The 20,823-nt window shown below is 35.3% G+C and overlaps 1 protein-coding gene across 2 annotated transcripts in view; it reads right to left on the bottom strand.

Annotated features, from left to right (window-relative positions):
* COPS2 (COP9 signalosome subunit 2) overlaps positions 1-20,823 on the bottom strand; it is a 58,852-nt gene that overhangs the window by 10,982 nt on the left and 27,047 nt on the right. Inside the window, exons 2-9 of one of the 2 annotated variants that reach the window (XM_036734409.1) lie at positions 13,148-13,261; positions 11,610-11,687; positions 8,789-8,914; positions 5,527-5,616; positions 5,345-5,422; positions 2,976-3,150; positions 1,984-2,162; positions 1,797-1,849 (exon numbers count right to left, since the gene is read on the bottom strand). In XM_036734409.1, the coding sequence (XP_036590304.1) occupies positions 1,797-1,849; positions 1,984-2,162; positions 2,976-3,150; positions 5,345-5,422; positions 5,527-5,616; positions 8,789-8,914; positions 11,610-11,687; positions 13,148-13,261 (893 nt within the window). Of the gene's footprint in view, positions 1-1,796; positions 1,850-1,983; positions 2,163-2,975; positions 3,151-5,344; positions 5,423-5,526; positions 5,638-8,788; positions 8,915-11,609; positions 11,688-13,147; positions 13,262-20,823 lie in introns of both variants that reach the window. The other variant, XM_036734408.1, reaches the window with a different exon arrangement.

Below are 20,823 nucleotides of genomic sequence, written 5' to 3'. Positions count from 1 at the left end.
ACAGACTGTAAAGAGAGAGAACTCAGACGATTAGAGAATTGTCTAGCTTGAATGAAAATATTTCTATATCACAGCAAGATGGGGAATCTCAGGTGGCAGAAGAACAGATTATTGTTCAGGAATCGACTGACTTTGCTGTTGATTTGGCTACAAGAAAGAAGAAGCCAAGAAGGTCAAAAGGGCATTTGAGTTCAGCCCAGGTCAAGTCTAGCTGCCCCTCTGGTTGCCATGGTGACAGAGGAAGAGAGTCAGGAGAGAATGAAACAATATTTTGTGATACAGAACTATATAAGCATATTCACAATTACTGTCAATGTTATGTTTAGTGCCTTGCTAATACAGCAACATTCATTCTTCTTACCAAAGGCATCATCATCCCTATCTTCATGGCATCTGTACCTAAACTTAGGAGACTGTGGGTAGGGGAGGAAAGAAATTAGAAAATGAAGGGAAGGGAGGAATTCTTTGTCAATCTTTGGGCCACCTTCTGCCTAGTGAATCTTTTGTCACTTTCATCTAGATGAAGCTTTCCTTTTTCTTTCTCACTTGGTCTTGTCTTTTCCCAAATTGTTTCGTTTTGAATTGCTATAGTCAAGGTAACCACCTTCAGTAATTTCTGAGCTTCTTAACCTCACTGAATTACAAATAAAGGCAATTAAATTTGAATAACAATCAAGGGTAAAATTATTCTAAATCTTATAATAGTTCTCTTTCCTACTAGTCACCATGCTGGAAAAGGCCATTTGAAAAAAAAAAAAGAAAAAGCTAAAAAGCATGAAATTACAATAGTGAGCATGTCAGTGCACACACATATATGTTTATGACAGAAAAAGAGAAATGACTGCATAAAGAAATGAGAACATCAAGTTTTCAATGCAGAGCTTTAATAAGTACTTTTGGAAAAAAGATTAAGCAGCTCCTATAGCCCCTGGCTAACTATTCACAACTATTCATCTTGTCATAGGGTAACAAATATACTGGAGTCATAAGCAAATGCCCCTAAGAGCAACCCTGCTCAATTTCTAATTAAGCTCAATTTGATGAACTCAATCTAGGTAAAGTGGGAGGGAAACTGAATTTCAAGAGGAAGAAGGAAAGAAATAGCTGAGTAGGAGGTATGCTGACTCTCCTCTCCATATGGATAGCTAGATGGTCTTTTAATTTAAAACTTTATCAACCTTGTTTAAGGATAAATTACATTCCACTATGCTTTTAATTCTGTGGAGGGGCAGCTTAGAGCACCGTGTCAAAGATAAGAAAAGGAACGAATAAAGTGGAAAAGAAATTTCTTTCTTCAATACAAAATGTATTAGGGGGACATACTAGCAAAAATATGGGGTGTTTAAGACATCTAACTTTTTAATTTAAATATGTCATTTTGAACCAGTTCATGGTCAGATTTGGGAATAAGTTAACATCTCTAGATGAGGAAAGGACGTGACAATGGACTTTGCAACAATAACTTGAAAATATAGGCAACTTCATCACTCAACAACAAGTAATATATATGTTAAGGCTAACAAAGCAGATATTTATTTCAGAGAATATCATAACTAAGACACAGTGAGTGCAGATAGAACTTTATCATAATTACTGATTTCTAAGGGGAAAAAGAGGCTCAAATATTTTAATACTGCTATTTTGGCATATTTAAGATTAAACAATAAACTGTAAAATTGTGATTACCACAAAAGACAAAAATTTTAGTGTCAAGATCCTATTTTTAAAAGTGCTCTATTTAAATTCTTAACTTGCTATTTTAAGTAAATTTCTTCAATTCAGAGACAAAATCTTACCTTACTAAATTCGTCATCGCTAGAATCTCTGGGTCATTTTTATACGGCTTTGCCTAAATATAATAAAAGTACATATTAACTATATATACATAGAGATATAAAGAAAGTGACAGTAATTTATTTTCCTAAGAGACACTTAGAAATAAGAACATGGCAAAGTACAACAAACAGTACAGTATAAACGCACCTCCTGAGAGTCAAATGGATTTATTCCCGATTTCATTAGCATGTTTGCTAAGACCAAATATTTTAAGCAAGTAGTTCGTCTGGGACTCCCTGATTCATCATAATTCTTGAATGCTTCAAAAAAATCAGTGTGAGCCTTCTCAAATTCACCTTCTCTTAAGTGCATTTTACCGCCACATTCTGTGAAGGATAGAAGAAGACTGTGCTGAGTATATACTCACAAGAGTGAATACTATTTCACATTCACATGGAACATATTTCAGTGGCACACTGTAGGTCATTTAATTCAATATGTTAAATAGTGTTCTCAGTCTGTTGATTTTTTTTAAAAAATAAAACAGATCTTTTTCTTGGGCAATTGACAAGAGGAAACCATCAACTTGCCATCTTTGCCCAGTCACCCACAGCTTAAGTATAAAGGGGTTTTCTTTGAATTTTCAATTTCTCATATATTCAGTTTGTGGTAAAAGTGAATTGGTGTGAAGGTTATAGGATAAAAAAATATAATTTAAAATTCATTTCGAAACCAACCATTTTACTGACCATAAACTTTACAATGCATATACAGTATGTTTTTGTTTGGCCATTTCAGTCGTGTCTGATTCTTTGTGACCCCGTTTGGGGTTTTCTTATCAAAGATAATGGAATCGTTTGCCATTTCCTTCTCTATATATACAAGACACTGACAGAATATATTTACTGTCAGTAAAATAGCTTTCCAGTTATATATAATAATTACATTTTATAGCACTTACTATGTTCAAAGCATTTGATAACCACAAGAACCCTGGGAGACAAGGGCTACTACTGCCCTCATTTTACAAATAAGGAAACTGAGGCAAAAGAGGAAATGTCTGAGGCTGGATTTGAACTTTGGTCTCTCCAAACTCCAGGCTTGGAGCTCTGTCTAATAGGACAGACAGCTAGCTGCCTATATGTTATGTTAAATATTTTGATAGTTCTGTTTCCTTCAAAAAACTCTTTCCTACTTACCTCTAATGACGCCCATGATCAGTGGATGGGGGATGGCTGATTTGATGTGCAGTGACTGTTCATACAATGCTTTAAGTTTTTTGTTATTTTTCTGTGCTGTATACATTTGAATTTCTAATGCATAAATTTCCAATAATTGTGTACCCTTTTTAAGGTCATCTTCTCCATCATCCGTCTAGAAAAGAGAATATTTTTAGCATGACAAATTTAATTTAAAAAACCATACATGTATAGCTCCAACTTGAAAATAGTTATGTATCAAATGTTTATTTTTAAATCTCTCATTTGAAACTCAGAACTTATTTCCCTTCAGAGCCTGTTTTAGGTGAATTTAGCTTCCCAGGCTAGACCATAAAAGCCTCTTTTATCCCATAATTCGGCCACAATACAGTACATTACTATCTACGGATTAAATGAGAATTTATAAACTAGGCATGGAACATAATCCTCCATTTATAACATTGTATTTGCAAGAAATACACTGCAAATTCCAATTGAGAATGTGACAATTCAGAAAACATACTATTCCATCCTCTTTACTGCCACTGGTCATGTGTAAAGAAGGCAATCTGTGCAATTGTCAGCTTCTAGTCACCTGCCAAGAAGAGACTTCTCTACTAAAATTGCAAAGAAGTTCTTTTGCCAATATCAAGATCTATATGTAGGGAAAGAATATTTAGGTTGTGCATTTGTATCTTGAAGCTATATTCAAAATAATGTACATGAAGCATATCAATAAAAAGAATCATCTGATTAAGAGTCAGATATTCAATGTTTATTATTAGCATAGGTTAGTAATTTTTTCCAGGGAATGCTTTGATATACTTTAAGATTTTTAGCCTCTATCTAAAGGATTGTTTTAAAAGATCCGGCCTAAACCTGTCAGCTGAACCACCATAAGAGTCTAATAAATAAAGTGCAAAAGATAAGTGCACATCCAGGTTATGACCCAATTGCTTCCAAAACATAATCACAAAACAATACCAAATAGTAGAATGGTATTTACAATGCACAAAAGACTTGTTCTTGTTTTCATGTCTTGAAATAAATGCCAAAATTTCAACAGAGGTGCCTTTACAAAACTTTATTTTGTAGCTTTCCTTCCCTATAAGTATTTAATAAGACATTTCCTGTAAGCAGATCTACATGCTCTCCTCTACTCTGAAGAGCTCTCCAAGTCTATGGTGGCTTCTCTACTATTTCCATTTCACTCTGACATTGGAATAAATACCCTTTCTGATGAAAGCCAGACTAAAATTTACCATAAAAAAGCACTGAATAGCCTAGTAATCAATTAAATAATTTTGTAACATTATGAAAATTAGTGAAAAAATGGTAGATGGTGGGCTTACCATGTTGTCTAACTGCCTTTACTTTTAAGAGAGAAGAGCTACCCATTCTTTTTCTCTCCTAATAAGTTTTTCCTCTTCTTTTCAAAGAAGATAATGCAGATATTACTAAAATAGGAGAACACTATAAGTCCCTAGAAAAGCTTCTGAAGTGTGTAATAAGTTACCTTTGATAAGAACTCTAACCTAACAAACACTTGACAACTAAGAGGGACAGATGGAGAAAAATTTTTGAGTTCTGAAACAGATTCTACTCTCAAATGGAAATTGTATTCTGGCTTAACAAATTAAAGGAAAAAAAAACCCCAGGCTGTGTACAACTTATGCTTTTAATTTACAAATTATTTGTTTTTTAAAAATAGATTTTATTGGTATTTCTTAATACCATTGTTATTTGCCTCTGACTCCCCTTCCCTTGGTCTGAAATAAAACCCTCCGTAACAAATTGGTACAGTCAAGCAAAATAAAATCTATACAATACCTACATCTGGCATGTTTTATCATCAGTCCTCAGAACTTATCTCTTCACTTCTTGAGATTTGGCTATTTTAACTATGTGCTAATTTACTGTCACATTACAAAATAATGAGACAAATTCTCCTTTTAATTAGAAGGTTCTTAAATTCAAGTCTATGGTTATTGTGGATTAAGATGGGACTACTAGGATATAATGGAGATGTATATGACTTCTGCCTTATACAATCTTACAGAAGCGAATTCCAAATACTCATCTCTAAGTAGTTTCATTTGAGGTTACATTTATACGAGATTAAATAAGCATTAATATTATGTAGACAATTAAAACTAACAATTTATAACAACTATTAAGTACACTGTTTTTGGTGACCTATAAGAAACTATGGCATAGATCTGATCTTCTCTTTGTTTCCAAGGTGGGAACATTTATTTTTAAAAATTTATATTGTTTTTGTTCTGGGAAATGCAGTTATCTCTTGTACTTATTAACATTTTTATAAATACATATTTGTATATATGGAAGGAGAAAATGATGGATGCTACCTGGCATGACTGATGCAACTGGCGCAAAATTTTTTGAAGCTTTCCATATTCTTCTCGTTCTAGATACAATTTTCCAAGCTGTAAGAAAGCAAAGTCTTTAAAACCATTTAATTTGTAAATTCTGAAATGAGGTTTGCAGATTTATGATATACAATGCCAAAACAATTAACTTTAAATATTACCTTTGTGTTTGTCTTAAACCACAGCCTATCATTCTTAGCGTCTTTCAGAGCTTCCAGTGTTGTTTCATAGAATTCCTGCAGTAAATCCATCTGACATAAAAAATCAGAATTCTATAATTGTAAACAGCAAATTTATACCTGTTAATAAAGTTAATTTGAACAAACTAAAAGTGCATGTTTGAATTTTAATACACAAAAGATACAGTATTCCGTATCTTATTGAATGTCTGCTTACATAGAGTAAAAACTAATGAAATCTATGTGTAAACAGCCTCCCACTTATGACTGAATTATATTTCATGACCTCATTTTATTAAAGTGGCTGCCTACAATTTGAAAAGTATTTATTAGCTGTGAAAGATACTTAGGTCTCCAGGGCAATCCATAAAAAGCTTATTTCACTTATAATGTAGGTGTGAGCTAAACTACAGTACTAAGAAGTAAGTACTGAAGGTTTTATTCTATTAATAACATTTATCTTCTATCTCAATCACATATATTTTACTTGCCAGGGAAAAGGTAAGAAAAATGAAATATCTATCACATACAAAAATACTTCCATGACAGAGGGAATGAAAGAGGTAATATGGCAGTAGAGCTGTAGAGAGCTCTCTACTGAATGGAGGAGTGGGAGCATTGGCAATGGGGCAGGGATAGTCTGTCAAATTACCAATCTGATTGATTCCCCACCCCTTATCCTCAAAAGGGACCAGTAGTTTTCATGTAAGAAGAAAGCTTTACAGCTATTGCATATGCTCCTGCATTTCATGTCTGGTCAGATCTGAGTCATTAAGATTCTAAGAAATCAGTGGTGGTAGAAAGTAGAAAGGCTTGAAACGGCTCTAAAATGTGTATGTATGTATGTGCCTTCTACCAACTGTAGCACCACGACTCAAAATGTAACAATGCACATAGTGTATAAACACACATTTTTCTCACCTTTCAAAGTCAATTACTTTCTCTACCCAAAAATGAGTACATAAATAGATTTATTGCAATACAAAATAAATAACAGAATGAACTGATTAAAATTTAAGGTTATTTTGCTTAGACAAAAAAAAAAGCCTCACTAACACTAAAATTGTAACAAGAATGAAACATCAAATCCAAACTTTGACAGAATGTCAGATATGGAAGCTACTTCAGAGGCCTACCCAAAACTCAACAAGAATTCCCTCAGCATTCCCAACAAGGTGATCCAAACTCTCCTTAAAGAACTCTAATAAAAAGGAACCCCCTCCTACCAAAGCCAACCCATTATACTTTACAAACATTTTACTTGACAGCAAGGGCCTCCTTATATTAACTCTTCACCTGCCCATTTGCAAATCTACCCCTTGGTCCTAGATCTTGACCTCTAGGGCCAAGCAGGAATGATTCTAATTCCTTTTTAACATGACTGCTCTTCAAATATTTGAACAGTGATATCATGCCTCCCCTAACCTGCTGCTTTTCAAACCTTAACATTATCATATTCCCAATTCCCTTAATTCACCTTCATATATGGCAGGGTCTCAAGGCTACTCACATCTTGATCACCATTTTCTAAACTCACTTCAATTTTAAAATAGCATCCAAAACTGAACATAATACTCCAGACGTTGTCTGATCAGAAAAGAGTACAATGTGACTACCACTCCTCTCACTCTGGGTATTACTGCATTAGCTTTTCTGACAGTTAGGTAGCACAGTTCACTCATTATGAATGTGTACTACAGCGAAGTCTTCAGATCTCTCTCAAATGAACTATGTCTCAACCTATAGCAAAACTGATCTCTGAAGCCAAGTTTAAGCAACCTTTTTGGACCTCAGTTCCCTTAACTGTAAAATGAGTGGTTTAAATTATCTGACCACTATGGTTCCTTCCAGCTCCATGGTTTTACATTAACCTTTACTGTCAATTGTTCAAGCCCATCAAGATCTTTTTAAAGCCTTATTCTGAAATTCAATGTATTAGCTATCCCTTCTGGCTGTGTCACCTGGAAATTTTACAAACTATCTATATCTACTATATCATTGGAAATGTTAAACAGCGCAGGACCAAGGGCAAATCCCTGGGAAATTCTATTTAAAATTTCTCTCCAAGTTGACATCAACCTATGAATGACTAATTTTTAAATCCAGTCATTTTACAATAGCATTCTTACTGGTATCCCTGCTTCCTTTCTCTTCTCTAATCTATCTTTCATAAAGCTGTCAAATTGATATTCCTAAAACACAGATCTGACAAAGTAACTCCACTTTCTCAAAAATCACTGGTGGCTCTCTATTGCCTGTAAACTAAATTATAAAATCCCTTCATCCAAAATCTGGCCCCAATCTACTGTTGAGTTTTATTTTATATTACTCCAGGTACAGCCTTTTATATTTAGATTGTCCTATTACCTGTTCTCCACACCTAACATTCTACCTCCCACATGTGTCTTTGTATATGCATTGATTCCCTAAGACTGAAATGAACTTCATTTTCACTTCTATCGCTGGGAACCCCTGTGTTCTTTTAAAGCATAGCTCAGATGTTAACCTCCTACACAAGAACTTGCCTGATTTCCCCCCAGATGTTAGTAAGGTCGTGGAGAGTCAAACACAACCGAAACTACAAAAACTGCTCTCCATATATACCACACTAGCTAAATCTGACACTCTTCTTTCCTCTGCACACTACCTGTACTTGCTCTTTTCCCTGCCTCTGTTAAAGTTACTGTTCTCTAAAAGAGAAAGAGAAAACTCAACTACAATGCCACTTCCTCCAAGACTCTTTCTGCCCAAAAGGATGGCATTCTCCTCCTGGCCTTCACCAAGCACTCTGCGTTCACCGTCTGAATTACTGCTGTGTATTATATCCTTCTACTTATTCACTTTTTGCCATGCCTTGTATTTATTTTGTATATAATTATATGTTTTGTATATTATTATTGTCTCACTCAATAAAATACAAGCTCCTTGAAAGTAAACTGTTCAATTTTTGTTTTTATATCCCAAGTGCCTGGCACAAAGCGGGCCTTTAATCTGCTGATTGATATCCCTCTACCAGACTATGAACCCATAAGAAAGGGGATGTGTCTTATTTGATCTTTGTAGCTCTCAAAGAGTTTAGTACAATGCCCTTGCACACAGTGATTCTTAAAAAATGTTTGCTGAATTTAATTAATGTATATAACTATTCTGTGATGTCTCTAGGTTTAGATGTTTTAAAAAATGTACAAAGTCCTCTGGAAACAACGAACATGTGAGTACCAAGACGGAAAAAACTGAAGCTAACCTGTTTTGAAGTAGAGATATAATCAAGAATAGAGTTAATAGACTTTTCAGAATAATTCCTTGTGACTGCACTCCGAATGTAGGTCAATAGTTGTTTATATCTATTCATCATTTCTGGATAGTTTGTCTGTGAAGAAAAAGACATGAGATCTTGTTTTAAAATACTTCAGATAATCTTATTAGATGCATTTTATTGATTAAGACAGAGTCCAAGTAATTATGTAATTAAAAGTCATTAATATTTTAGAGAAATGCACAATCAGTTAGGGATATTATAAAAGTAAGTTTGAAACAACATACTTAGGTCACTAAATCCAAATTAGTGCAATTAGATTCCAAAATAAAAATGGTGGTGAAAAACTTGATAGTATTTTAAATCTTAGATTCTATTCTTTAAAACTTTTATATTTCTATTATGATAATAAGTATATATAACAAAAAGAACCCTCAAAATCCAAAGCAATGGTCTTAAAAATTTGGAACAAAAATTCTAAGTTAATGCTTCTCACAATACTTTGTAGAAGACCAATTCCTTAAAGTATCATAATTATCAGAGAGATTTCAACACTATACATTGCACATGGGGAAGAAGCTCTTCATTAATAGCTATGAATTTTCCCTCTACAAAATGATGATAGTTTTTACCTACAAACTTACCATCCTCATGAAAAGCACAAAGTAGAAGAAACTGAAGGGTCCCTGAACCTCACACATCAGTTTCAATGCCCTAAAAAGTTTTAATCCTATTTGATAACAGCTGATTAATCTTCAGATAGTATTTCACTCAGAACTATTTGCACTGTATTTCATGGCTCTGAAAAGCAGCATGGTACAAAGGGAGAGAGCTGGCCTCAGTCAGAAGACGTGGGCTCAAGTCCTGCCTCTAACAGATGCTTCTTATGTGACTTTGGCTAAGTCACAACTTCTCAATATTCTGAACAACTCTCTAAGACTATAAATTGCAGAGATGCTGTCAACCTGCATTCGTAAAAAGAGTTTCCTTACCTGGGGTTCCCTGTACCAACAAAATCACAGGTCTAGTCTCTACATGATTCTTCAAGAATTAAATGCCTTCAACATCTAAAGAAATTAATCTTTAGATTTTTGTCGAGTTTTTTGGAGGGTAGATCTTTTCAGCAAAGGGGAAATCTTACATGAACCCCTCAAATTATAAAATGCAGACAACTTATAAAGTTAGTTCTTGTTATCTAATTCCATTTTCCCTTTGTACTTCTTGGGCTCTACCTTACACACTTCATCTAAGGGCAGGTATATAAGCAGGTATTATGCTTTTTGTCCTTCCAAAATGTAAAGTTCATTTAGGGATTACTCATTCTAAAGATCTACAAGTGATAAATTTCTTTATAGTCAGTTAAACCAAATCAATGTCAAATTTTTGAAAATAATGCCATTTTCTTTTCATCAGAAGTGAGAGATTAACTAACTTCCGTGACTTCTCTTTCAAAAAGGTATTTCCTATGCGCACATCAAAATCCTGAAAGAATTCTTGAAAGATATAACAGAGCTCCTTTATAGCACTGATTATTAAAACCAGGTCAGGTATAAAATAGGAAGATTAAAGGCCAGCTAAAGGTGATTTTCATTTTTGTAAAAGAGATCTAAAGCACAGTCCGAGTTAAAGGAGGATTCCCTTTAGAACAGGGACTCGACCTTTTTTGTGTGATGTACCCCCTTTGGAAGTTGGGTGAAACCTACGGGCCTCTTCTCAAAATATTTTTAAAAGCAAAAAATAAAGTACATGGATTACAAAGAAAACTAGTTATACTGAAATTCAATTACCAAAATATTTTTTAAAAAGAAGCACATAGACCAGATGCCAAGTAAAGAACCCCCCGCTATAGATGGTGAGATCTTCTAGGTGTTGCTGCTTATGGATATCATGCTAGTTGTATCAAGTGCCTAAACAGGACACAAACCCAATCAAAAGACTGTATACACAGAAAAAAACAAGTGGATAAAAAATGCTTATTATCTGGATCATGACATAAGGTTAGATGGATAACTTATAGAACTCATTTACTTCTCTTCCTCAATATACCTATCTAGAGAGAGAGAGAGAGAGAGAGAGAGAGAGAGAGAGAGAGTGTGTGTGTGTGTGTGTGTGTGTGTGTGTGTGTATAGGGAGAGATACATAGTGTGTATATATGTGTATTACGTACACATATTTATATATATATATGTGTGTGTGTGTATATACGTGTGCATACACACATACTTATGTACACACCTATGTTTTTATGTGTAAGTATGTGTATATTCTCCTTCTCTCACCTCCCCCCTCTCCCCGGTAAAATAAGGTAATCTCTAGACTGGATGATCTCTTGAGTTCATCTTCCCAAGTCTATTATGATCCTTTAACGGACAGAAATTTGTGAACATGTGTGTCATGTAGGATTTCACTGAACAGGATGTACTATAATCATACTACTAAGCAGTAAAGCAGTGTTAGTATGGAAACATCTTTTTTATACAGAACTTCAAAGTGTGTATTGCATAGAAAGAGCACTAGACTTGACATCAGATAATCGGGTCTTGATTCTGGCCTTGATACTTAAAAGCCATATGACCATGGCAAAAAAGTTAAGAGTCTCATTCTCAGTTTATTCATCTGTAAATTGAGAATGCTGATTGAATTCTCAATCTCACAAGGCTGTTTTTGGGAAGGCTCTTTGTAAACTTAAAAGCATCATTATCTTGTAATATAGTACTGCCTTGTAATGCTAACTTGTATGAAATGGCAAGTTACAATTAAACTCTACCTGTACAATAAAATTATTTGTATGTCTCCCAATAATTCTTACCAACTTGAAGTTTATTTTAATCATCTGTTTCAGTGCTTTAAATCCCCATTCTCCTTTTTCACCTTCAAGCTCCAAAACCTGAAAAAGAAAGACATTTTCCTCAATCAATTATTAATATGCTGTATCATGGCCACATTTAGGGTATGAAACCACTTACATAGAAATTCCATTGTTTTTACCATAGGGATGTTTTAAGCAAACAATCCAAATATAAGACAAAATAATATAAAAGACTTGTTAGAAATATGAAAGCAGGGGCAGCTAGGTGGTGCAGTGAATAGAGTACTGGCCCTGGAGTCAGGAGGCCCTGAGTTCAAATCCAGCCTCAGATACTTGACACACTAGCTGTGTGACCTTGGGCAAGTCACTTTAACTCCAATTGCCCTGCCTTCTCTACTCCAAAAAAACAAAACAGAAATAGGAAAGCAAAAATAAATTTGCTTTAAAATTCTTTCAGGAAAAGCAAAGAAAGATTACTACTGTACTATCTCTGAACAAACATATACATGAATTCTCTAAATGGAATTCCTAAAACTATGTCTATATCTTGTAAGTTACTGTACTGGAAAGAGCACTGGATTACAAGCCAGAGGACCTAGATTCAATCCTGGCTCTGAAGCTTGTCTTTGTGACCTTGGTCAAGTCATTTAGGTCCTCTAGGTATAAATTTTATTATCTATTAAGTGAGATGGTTGTTTTAGATCAGAGTTCTTAATCTTTTCTGTGTCATAAAGCTCTCTAACAGTCTAGTAAAGCCTATGAATCCCTTCTCAGAATATTTTTTAAAAATTCACAATAGCAGGAAATGCTAAATTTCAGACAGTAGTTAGTGCTTATCAGCTAATGGAAAATAAAGATAATCCCCAGTTTACTCCCCCTACCCCCATACCCATCCAAGGTCATGGACTCCCTGAAATCCATCAAGAACTTGGCCTACATGATCACTAAGCTCCCTCGGAGTGCTGAATTAAGATATTTATGACCCAGTCTATGATAAATTAAAATTATAAAATGTAGAATGGAGTATAGCCAAAAGAGTCAAGGAACTGCTCTCCTAAATCTCACTTATGACACTACCTGTGTGACTTTGAGCAACTCATTTAAACTCCTTGGGCCTCAGTTTCCTCAACTATAAAATGAGGATTTAGACTATCTAGCCTCTGAGGAATCTTTAAGCTCTAATTCTAGACTATGAAGACTAAAGATTTCTAAAACTAATTCTATGAAGAGGAAAACATGGATACCTCTCAAAGACTCTCAGTATTTTGGGACACCTAGTTTAAATAGATTTAGTAGAAAGCTATTTCATAATTAACAAAGAATAAGATAGTCCTTAATAAATTTTTGCTAAGCATTTAGAATGCAAATTTATGTCAACAATTTTATTGTTGCTATAGAATAATACTTATAATATTTATGAATATTTGTTTTAAAGATACTTGTATATATGTAACAAATAGTATCATCTGTTCTATATAAATTATACAGATGTGTATATATTCACAAATAAGCTAATAGAAGTTTTAAAAACTAAGTACCTTTTGGAAACTGCTTAATGCTGCTTTTGGGTCATCTTCCTTCAACGCTTTGGAATTGTAGTACTGGTTTTCCAAATCCACATTTGGTTCAGAGTTACTATCTTCAGAGTATTCCTATATTTTAGAAAGAAAAACGAACAAAGAAAATCAAGATACTAGCAAAAATTTGCCTTGAATTCTAATGGAAAATTAAGTATAAGTAATCCATTGACTGTTATCCAGTGTAGATAGACTTTAAAAACTCCTGAATCTAAGTCCCACAACTCCAAAAGATTTATGATGGAAAATGCTATCCACATCTAGAAAAAGAACTATGGACTCTGAATGTAGATCAAAGCATACTATTTGCTCTTTTTTTGTTTGTTTGTTTCTTCTTTCCTGTGGTTCCTCCCATTGGTTCTAATCCTTCTTTACAATATGACTAATGTGAAAATATGCTTAATAAGAATGTATATGTAGAATCTATATCAGATTGCATGCCATCTTGGGGAGGGGGGAGAGGGAGAAAGTTTAGAACTCAAAATCTTATGGAAGTGAATGTTGAAAACTAAAAATAAATTAATAAAAAAAAAACTCCTGAAAAAAAATACAAATGTGAAAGTTGTCTGTGACAACTTAGTTAAGGCAAATAAACTTAAATGGGAAAAAAAAGTTCCATTCTCAGCTTCTTCCCACTAGAAAATTTCATACTGGTAGAAAGTTTTGGAAGCCCACAGAAGTATAGCAAATGCAAGTATTATACAGGTAAGTTTTGATTATAATAAGCTAGAATTCAGTTCACTTCAATACATACTTACTATGGATGAGATGTGTGTTATGTTGTAGAGGATGTGGAAATAAAAAGGGGGGAGAGAAAATGAGGCATGGATTTTGAAGAAACAAATATAATAAACTATAACAAAATGTTTCTAGAAAAAGGGAGGAAGAAATTAAAATCAGTTGCTAAAAGAAGCAGACTGATGCAATATAAAAATCCCAAAAGAAATGTTCACATTAAACACATTTTCACATTAGTCTTGTTGCAAAGAAGATTTAGAACCAATGGAACGAACTACAAGAAAAAAATAAACAAAACAAAAAAGAAAGAGCAAATAGTATGCTTTGATCTATATTCAGATTCCATAGTTCTTTCTCTGGATGTGGATGGCATTTTCCATCATGAGTCTTTTGGAGTTGTCTTAGAGCAAAGATTATAAAAGTTAGTCATTGTACAATGTGGCTGTAACTGCGTACAGTGTTCTCCTGGTTCTGCTCCCCTCACTCAGCATCAATTCATATATGTCTTTCCAGGTTTTTCTGAAGTCTGCCTGCTCATCATTTCTTATAGCACAATAGTAGTCCATTACATTCATATACCACAGCTTGTTCAGCCATTCTCCAACTGATGGACATTCCCTCAATTTCCAATTCTTTGCCACCACAAAAAGAGCTGCTATAACTATTTTTGTACATGTGGGTCCTTTTCCCATTTGTATGATCCAAAAGAATATTTTCTATAGCTTGAAAGAAAGCATAAAAACAAAATGGAGAAAAAAGGTGAAGTTCTTGGGAAATGAGCAGTAAATTTACTATATTGGCTCCCAACCCTCTAGTGTTTTTGTCTTAACTCTCAAGTCTGGGTACTGAAATAAAAATTTTGTACACCTGTGTGAATGGGAAGAACAAGCAGTCTCACTCACTTTTACAGAACAGCACTGGGACAGCTGTCAAAACAAGTTCCATACTCTCCACTGCCAAATAGAATTCATTTTCCTTTCATCTCCAAACCTCTGCTACCCTTCTCAGCTGCCTGGACTGGCAAGTCACCTTTCAACAATCTTTGCCTTCCTCCCACAAACCCCAGTTTTGTTTTGTTCCCACCTCATCTAGCAGCAAGGAGGAAAAATCTTCTGTCAAAGAGACAAGAGAGAGAAAAAAGCACTATAGTGGTACCCATGCTTCTCCCTCTTTCACTATAAGAGCAAATAGCATTAGGGGCCAGCCGGGCCTAACAGGGGGGGCTAGGTAGCAGGGGGAGGATACAACGCTGGGCCTACAGTCAGGAAGACCTGAGTTCAAATCTACCCTCAGACACTAGCAGTGTGATAATGGGCCATATAACCTGTCTGCCTCAGTTTCTCAGCTATAAAATGGGGATTATAATAGCACCTATCTCACAGGATTGTGGTGAAGATGAAATGAGATAATATCTATAAAGTGCTTATTAGTACAGTGCCTGACATATAGCAGGCATTTATTAAGTGCCTGTTCCTTTACCCATTCACTTTCCCTTCTCCTCAACCCAGCAAAACTATGACTTAGAAAATTTAAAAGTCATTCATTAATCTCCAGCTCTTGTTCCTTGGAGCAGTCTTTTCCTCCTCCCCAGGGAAACAACCTTAACCCTTATCCCAGGCAACTGGAGCCATTATTGTGGCCTAGAGCTTGGAGTCCCTGTGTGTACCTAAAATCTTACCAACCTTGCAATGTTGTGAGGATCAAATGAAGTAAGATTTATAAAGCTCTTAGCACAGTGGCTGGCACAGGGTAGGTTCATTTCTTTCCCATAAGGTGAAACTCAAAATATTTGGAAACAGAAACAAGGTAGTAAGTTGAGTTCAGGTAATATGGCAGCATTGGTGCACTGAAGATTAAATATATTTAGGCTTCTGTGGACTGGCCTATTGAAACTAAACAGCACTTAAAACAATGTTTCTATTTCAAAAGGTGCTCTGAGATACAAATAACTCACTTAAAAAATGACTGCGGTACAATTTGTTTCTAATTTGGGGGCTGCTTGTATAATTACAACATTAAACAGGAACTTTTAAACAATTTCCTTTGTATCTTACTCACTTAATATAGTTTAACAGAAGGGCTAGAAAGCTTTGGAACAAAGCCAAGGACTTCAAAATAAAAATAAATATAGCCAATTATGTTTATTTCATCTTATAAAAACAAAGTATTTCCAGGACACACTTCTCACTGGACATTGCCATTATGCGAATTTTAGCTTCTAGGGGGGAAAAACTGGGAAATCAAGAAAAAAATGGGGATATAGATAACTGTTCATGATCAAACAGAAAATTTACTACAAAGATTGGATTTTGAAAACATAAGAGTTCCAATTTATTATTCTACAAACATGGCAGCACTTCTGAAGTATTAAAAGGGCACTAACATTTAAAATCCATTACAAGAAATATAATAATAATAGTTATGATTTTTATGGCACTTTAAGGTTTGCAAAGCACTTCACAAATATTATTGGGGAAGCAGATGCTATTATCATTCTCATTTTACATGTAATGAAACACATGATTTGCCCAGAATCACACAGCTAGTGAGTGTCTGAGGCAGGATCTGAAGTTAGGTCTTCTTGGCTCCAGCTCTAGTGCTCTATCCACTGTACTGTCCAGCTGTCCTTAATCTAATAAATGAAAAATACATATGGTTTGGGATAAAATAACAAAAAAATACTACTTTATAAAACGTAAGATGAAAATTTCCTTTTCAGCTACAAGGTCAGGGGCAAGATGTTGGAAGACAAAGGGCAAGTTAATAGCAAATTAAGGAAAAAACCCCAAAGCAAGGGTGTAGAGACAAGAACATGATACATCTTTAGTCAGTAAATAGCAATATGGTCAAACTCTGTAATGTTCTACATGATGAGCAAGAGAACAATTAAAGACCAAAGTACAATGAAGTTAACGTAGCAAATTTTAATCAAAAGCTCAAATGTTTTCTTTACTACAAATCAATGTTAAATTCCTTCCTTTAAACAGTAGGTAGCTGGTACTGACTCCTGTTGGGAGTAACATTAAGTGCTACTTCACTGGCTGTGTGCCAAAAGAGGTTAGATTTAGAGAAGGTACATGAGAGCTGGATGATTCTGAAGAGAGAGGCTGATGACACTGTTAAACTTTGCCTCACTTAAACCCAATTCACGTGCAAGTCAAGACATTACTGCTATCGTGATGTCATTGGTCCTCTTCTATCAGCACCAATTTGGTTATTATTTCCTTTGAGGGCGCAAATTGCACACACTAACCTGCAAAGGTCATGATTCCAGTATCAACTACTATGAGTGCCCTAATGTGACATCTAACCAGAGATGATCATGAGCAGGTCAGAAGAATGTTTTTTCTATTTTTCAGTGATATAATTAGATGGGGGTTCTCTAATAACTAACAAAGAAAATAAAATTTAAAAGTTATAAGCTCCTTTAAAGCAAGGACCAGGTCTTGTACTTCCCATATCCCTAGGAGTTGCTCAATACAAACCTGCTGAATGACTGAAATGGAGTTTGGTTCTGCGCACAGGAGTAATGTTTTCACCACCACTTTATAAATTGTCATCGTGAAGGGCATATGAATACACATATAAAATAATCAGTCAGTATGCATTTAGTAAGCATCTACTAAGCATTATACTACGTGCTGGGGGATACAAATGCAAAAAGGGAATGATCCCTGCTCTCAAGGAGGATACATTCTGTCAGCAGAGACAAAACACAAAAGAACAATAATCATACTGGGAAATATTTTTCATAACTTCTCAAAGGTCCTTAAGGATCTGAAATAGCAATTAACTCAAAGTAAAAATCCACTCTACTACTTCCTTACACAGGGGCTTAATAATCTATCCATTTATATTGCTATAAACATTAAATTACCAATATTATTTCCAGAGGAGGACCTCGTAAGGAAGCCCAGGCTTCATGACAGGCATTAAAAACTATTTACAAAGTTGAATGCATTTATATTCCAAGATGTTAATGCTAACAGTTGCTCCTGAAGTTGTATTAGTAGAAAAATACATTGAATCAAACTGGAGGATCAGGGTTCAAACTTTGGCTCTGCTATTTTCTACTTGTGTGACTGAGCTTTTCTTCTTCTAGCCTCAGCTATAAATACAGTGTCACTCTGGATTTTCTCTAAGATTTTTTGCCAAATCTAAATTCTGTTACTCCTATAAAGAATTACTGAAAAGGAGTAATTCATGGTGGTTGTCTCTTACTTTGATTGTTTACATTCTATTCTTTGACTAGCAGTCATAGCTAAAGGACTCATAGTTGGAAAAAATCTTGAGACTATCTATTCCATTTTATGAACTAACCCCTCGTTTTATAGTTGAAGAAACTGAGGCTCAGTTAAGTTATGCAACTTGTCTAAGGTCAGAGCACACAGGTACACTAGGTGGCAGAACCAAGATTGGAACTCAAGTGCAATGACTTAAAAACCAGTGCTACTTTCATTATATTGCAGGGTTTTTGATTGTGGCTTTCCCTTTTTACATTTTTATAACTTCTGGCAAATTAAAAAGTCTCAACAAACAAAACTATGGCAAAACTGTTGACAGAGAACCAGTTTCTGAGCCATGAAAACTTGGGTTCGAATTCTACCTCTGACACACAGTGGCTCTGTGACCTTGGGCAAGTCACAACCTTTTCAGTGTTCTAGGCAATTTTCCAAGACTAAGTTGTGTAGGGAGTTAGTACTGACCCTGGGGCTGCTCGGACCCTAGCGCTTGGCCTGTTTCCTGGGTAAAACCAGACAGGCTTAGTAGGAGTTGGAACGGTAGGCGTCCGGAGGAAAGTCTTCCGTCCCTAACAGCCCCCCTTAACAGCACCCCCCTCTTGCTCTGATAGCCATCCTTTCTCATGCAGGCAGAGTCCATTCACCAAGGACTCACAGGCCCAGTAGGAGGAACCCAGCTGGCCATTACTGAATGCTCTTGAACCAGTGCCTAACACAAACACGCTTTAATTAATGGGAACTTCTTGGATACTTTACAAGGGCATCCTGCCCCGTGCCTCAGATAGCTCATACAGTAGTGATAACAGTTTGTATCCTGCCCAAGCCTTCCCATGCCTCTTTAGATACTGTAGAAACAGCACTCCCCTCCTGTTCCCAGCCTTCCCTGTTACTGTAGAACAGCACTCCCCTCCTGTTCCCATAATCCTATGGAAACCACCTTACCACAGCCCTAGTTTTCCCATATGCTTGTAGGCAACATAGTTTACAATAATCCAGATTCTTCCCACCAGATATCGATCTTCCCATGCTCTCATCCCTTTACCCCTTGAACACCTGCTTCTGCTTATGTAGTGCAAAACCCTATAAAACTGGATAATGTCTGCCAATAAATCGGAGTTATATCCATCTTTGCTCCGGCCTCATCATTGCGTACTGAGATAGGGCAACTTGCTGGTCAAGACCCTAACAAAGTTGAAGAGAGGATGCAGTCATGCACCTCCCTAGAAGAGGGAATTTCCTCCCACAGGAGTTCCCTAAATCAATGAAATCCCCTTACTCAAAATGAGCCACTGTACTCAGCCCAATTTTTAAGTTGCTGCCTCATTATTTAAAGATAATTTTTAAAAAATATTTCCCACTGCTTTTAATTAATGTCTTATTTTAGTTTATTACAAAGCAAACATGTTATTGGTGCTTTTGCCAATGCCTCTTAGGATCAATAAGTGGGAAAGGTTTTTATACCTAAGCAGAATGTACATTTCTGATCCTAATAACGTTTTCCCTTTAAACACAATAAAAAAGAATTTTACAAAAACTAATTCTAACACACCGATGGCAGATCTGAGTCTCATGTGGTATACACACAAGAATGTTCCTCTTGTAAATTTGCTACTGTATGTGAAAATCTAATTTTATAAAAAGAGATGGGGGGTATTATTTGACAAAAGATTTATTTAAAATAGCAGATTCTTCTAGTGAATTTAAGCTATGATCTACTTCATAAAAGTCTAATAACATAATTTTTGAAGACAATATTTGAGTTATACCTAGAGAACTTTGTGTATCATTATTCTCTCAAAACTCTAATTTGATTAAACTCTACTTCAGGTTTGAGATAGAGCTGGCTTAGTGCATGATCTCAGTCAACTGCAAGATGAATAATAACCTTTAAGTTTGAGTTCATCTCAAGGCCCATTCAAGAAAATTTTGAAAAACTAACTGAAATTTCAATAAAGCTTGTATCTGGAAATTAAAGTTACAGGACACTGAAGTATTTTCCTTTTATTATTTTTAATACCACAAAACTGCATTATAGTCATTTGTACACAGAACAATAGTATATGTAATGAGGATCTGGTAGACAGTTATAGCCAACTAAAGCCAGGAAACATAGCTGTATATTGGCATGCAAGTTCATCAATGAATTAATTCAACAATCATTATTACTGGACAACTACAAAGGCCAAAACATTATATTAGAGATGCTACAGATGGGGCAGCTAGGTGGTGCAGTGAATAGAGCACTGGTCTTTGAGTCAGGAGGACCTGAGTTCAAATCCAGCCTTAGACACTTGACACTTACTAGTTGTGTGACCTTAGGCAAGTCACTTAACACCAACTGCCTTGCCTTCCCTGCTCCAAAAAAAAGAGACACTAAGGATTTAGAAAAAAAAAAAAGCTGCTGTTCTACTGTTTCACAGATAACACACAAGAAAGACCAACTACGCTAGGTGTTAGGTGTTCCAGCACAAGTTCACTCTTGACTGGGGCAGACAGGAAGACAGGAATGGAGTCATATAAAGGGGTTTAATAAGCTTATTTTATTCTAGTCTAGAATTCTCACAAGGGGCTGATAATGAGAGCACCAACTCCTACAGCTTCCCTAATCACTCTTATCAAAGGGGTGGATGAGAATATAGTAGGAGCTACAATTCCTAC

The sequence above is a fragment of the Trichosurus vulpecula genome, chromosome 8 (assembly GCF_011100635.1).
Source record: "Trichosurus vulpecula isolate mTriVul1 chromosome 8, mTriVul1.pri, whole genome shotgun sequence".
Classification (NCBI taxonomy): domain Eukaryota; kingdom Metazoa; phylum Chordata; class Mammalia; order Diprotodontia; family Phalangeridae; genus Trichosurus; species Trichosurus vulpecula.
Note: the sequence above shows the minus strand (reverse complement) of the source record. Positions and strands in the feature narration are given on the sequence as shown.